General features: G+C 57.6%; 2 protein-coding genes across 2 annotated transcripts in view; one reads left to right on the forward strand and one right to left on the reverse strand.

Moving 5' to 3' along the window:
* LOC103610546 (cell cycle checkpoint protein RAD1) overlaps positions 1-509 on the reverse strand; it is an 8,797-nt gene extending 8,288 nt beyond the window's left edge. Inside the window, exon 1 of the mRNA XM_008594694.1 lies at positions 1-509. This exon is cut by the window's left edge and continues 3 nt beyond it. Coding sequence (XP_008592916.1) covers positions 1-121 — 121 coding nt within the window. The 5' untranslated portion in view covers positions 122-509.
* A 364-nt stretch (positions 510-873) lies between these two features.
* Positions 874-1,603, forward strand: part of LOC103610547 (ribosome biogenesis protein BRX1 homolog) — a 12,318-nt gene continuing 11,588 nt past the window's right edge. Inside the window, exon 1 of the mRNA XM_008594696.1 lies at positions 874-1,049. Within this exon, the coding sequence (XP_008592918.1) occupies positions 891-1,049 (159 nt within the window). The 5' untranslated portion in view covers positions 874-890. The remainder of the gene's footprint in view (positions 1,050-1,603) is intronic.

The following is a 1,603-nucleotide window of genomic DNA, read 5'->3' on the forward strand; positions in this document are numbered from 1 at the left end:
TGGCATGGTCTCGGAAATGAATGGCTTTCAGGACAGTGGAGAGATTCCTAACGTTGTCCAGGCTGGCCACTAAGCTGTACTGATCATTCTCATCTTGGACGTGCTGGGTGAGGAGGGGCATCGTCCACCGCACGTCCGGTCCCGAGGGATGCTCCAGGGGCCAGCGCCTGCTCCCGCGGAACACGACACACCTGACGGGATCTGACAATAAAACGTCCCATCAACGCTCCGGAGACCCCAACCCGCTCTGAGGAAGAGTACAAGGGGCCTGGCCATTGACCTCGGCTGACCAGGCCGAACCCCGCTTCTGCCACTGAACGATCTCTCTAAGCTACGGTTTCCCCGCCTTCCCTATGGAAACAGCAATACGTGAAAATTCGTGAAGAATGAAAATACGTAACTGACACCGCAGTCCCTTCGGGGCCAGGTTCGCCATTCCAAACTGGGGCTACGTCTCCCCACACAGTCTGTACGGGCGGCTCCGCGCCACCAACCTTTCCTTTAAGAGAACAGGCGATGGGGGCGGGCCCGAGTCCTCAAAGATCTTCCTGGAGTCCCAGAAAACCTCATTCACCTGCCCGCCCGCGGGACAGCCTCCGCTTACTAGTCTCGGGATCCTGGGGCGCGGAAACCCGACCTCTGCGGTGGGGTCCGGACGTCGGAGAGCCCTTCCCAGCCAACCCTTGAGGGACGAGAGTTGCAGCTCCCGAGAAACTGGGCAGGTAGCGTACCCGCTCCCTACACTCTTCAGAACGGCCTCCCACGTCGGCCACCGTCACCACAGAGCTGGAGGAGGCCTAGAGCGCCGTGCGTGCGGCGCCACCGAGACCGGAAAGAGGAGCGAGCGGCAGGAGCGGAAGGACGGCGGAGAGCGAAGGTGGGGGAGCAAGATGGCTGCGACTAAGAGGAAACGGCGTGGAGGCTCGGCGGTTCAGGCGAAGAAGCCAAAAAGAAACGGGAAAGATGCCGGGCCGTCAGCTAAGCCGCGCGTCATGGTAGAGGAAGTGGAGGAGGAAGAGAGAGACCGTATCCCAGGCCCCGTTTGTAAGGTAGAAGGGCATACTCTCGGGCTCCATCCGCGGTGGCGGCTCCGCGCGCCTTCCCTGGGTCCACCGACCCACTACAGCTCTGCTAATTTCGGAGTATTCTGGGTGTCACCGGAGATCTGTCTCAGCAGTCTTCCCGGCCGGACTGGGCACAGTGTTTACATCTAATCCTCGTGCACGTGGCCACCCTCCTGGAGGCGGCGGGCGTTAGAACCTTCACCCGGCTCACAGGAAGCGCCTTAGGGGTTCTCAGCTCCAGTGTCCCGTCTTCCAGATGTTAATGGGGTTTTTTGTTTGTTTTCTGTTTTGGCGGGGAGGTTTCGGCTAGTGAGTATATCTCTTCAGTTATTCAGCCATAGTCAGCCACTGACAGGGATCTTGAAGCTTATTATGCGAGCCTTTAAAAAGTTGCTGTGCTGGGGACTGTCATTCTGACGTGACGGGTCAGAACTTTAACTCAAGGGATAATGAAAACTAGACTAAGTAGTATGAGCTTCTTTACCTGTATGTACTCAACAGACTTTCAATGTGCTATACACTGTACCAAGTTAGGCTTC

The sequence above is a fragment of the Galeopterus variegatus genome, unplaced genomic scaffold (assembly GCF_000696425.1).
Source record: "Galeopterus variegatus unplaced genomic scaffold, G_variegatus-3.0.2 Scaffold11293, whole genome shotgun sequence".
Lineage (NCBI taxonomy): Eukaryota > Metazoa > Chordata > Mammalia > Dermoptera > Cynocephalidae > Galeopterus > Galeopterus variegatus.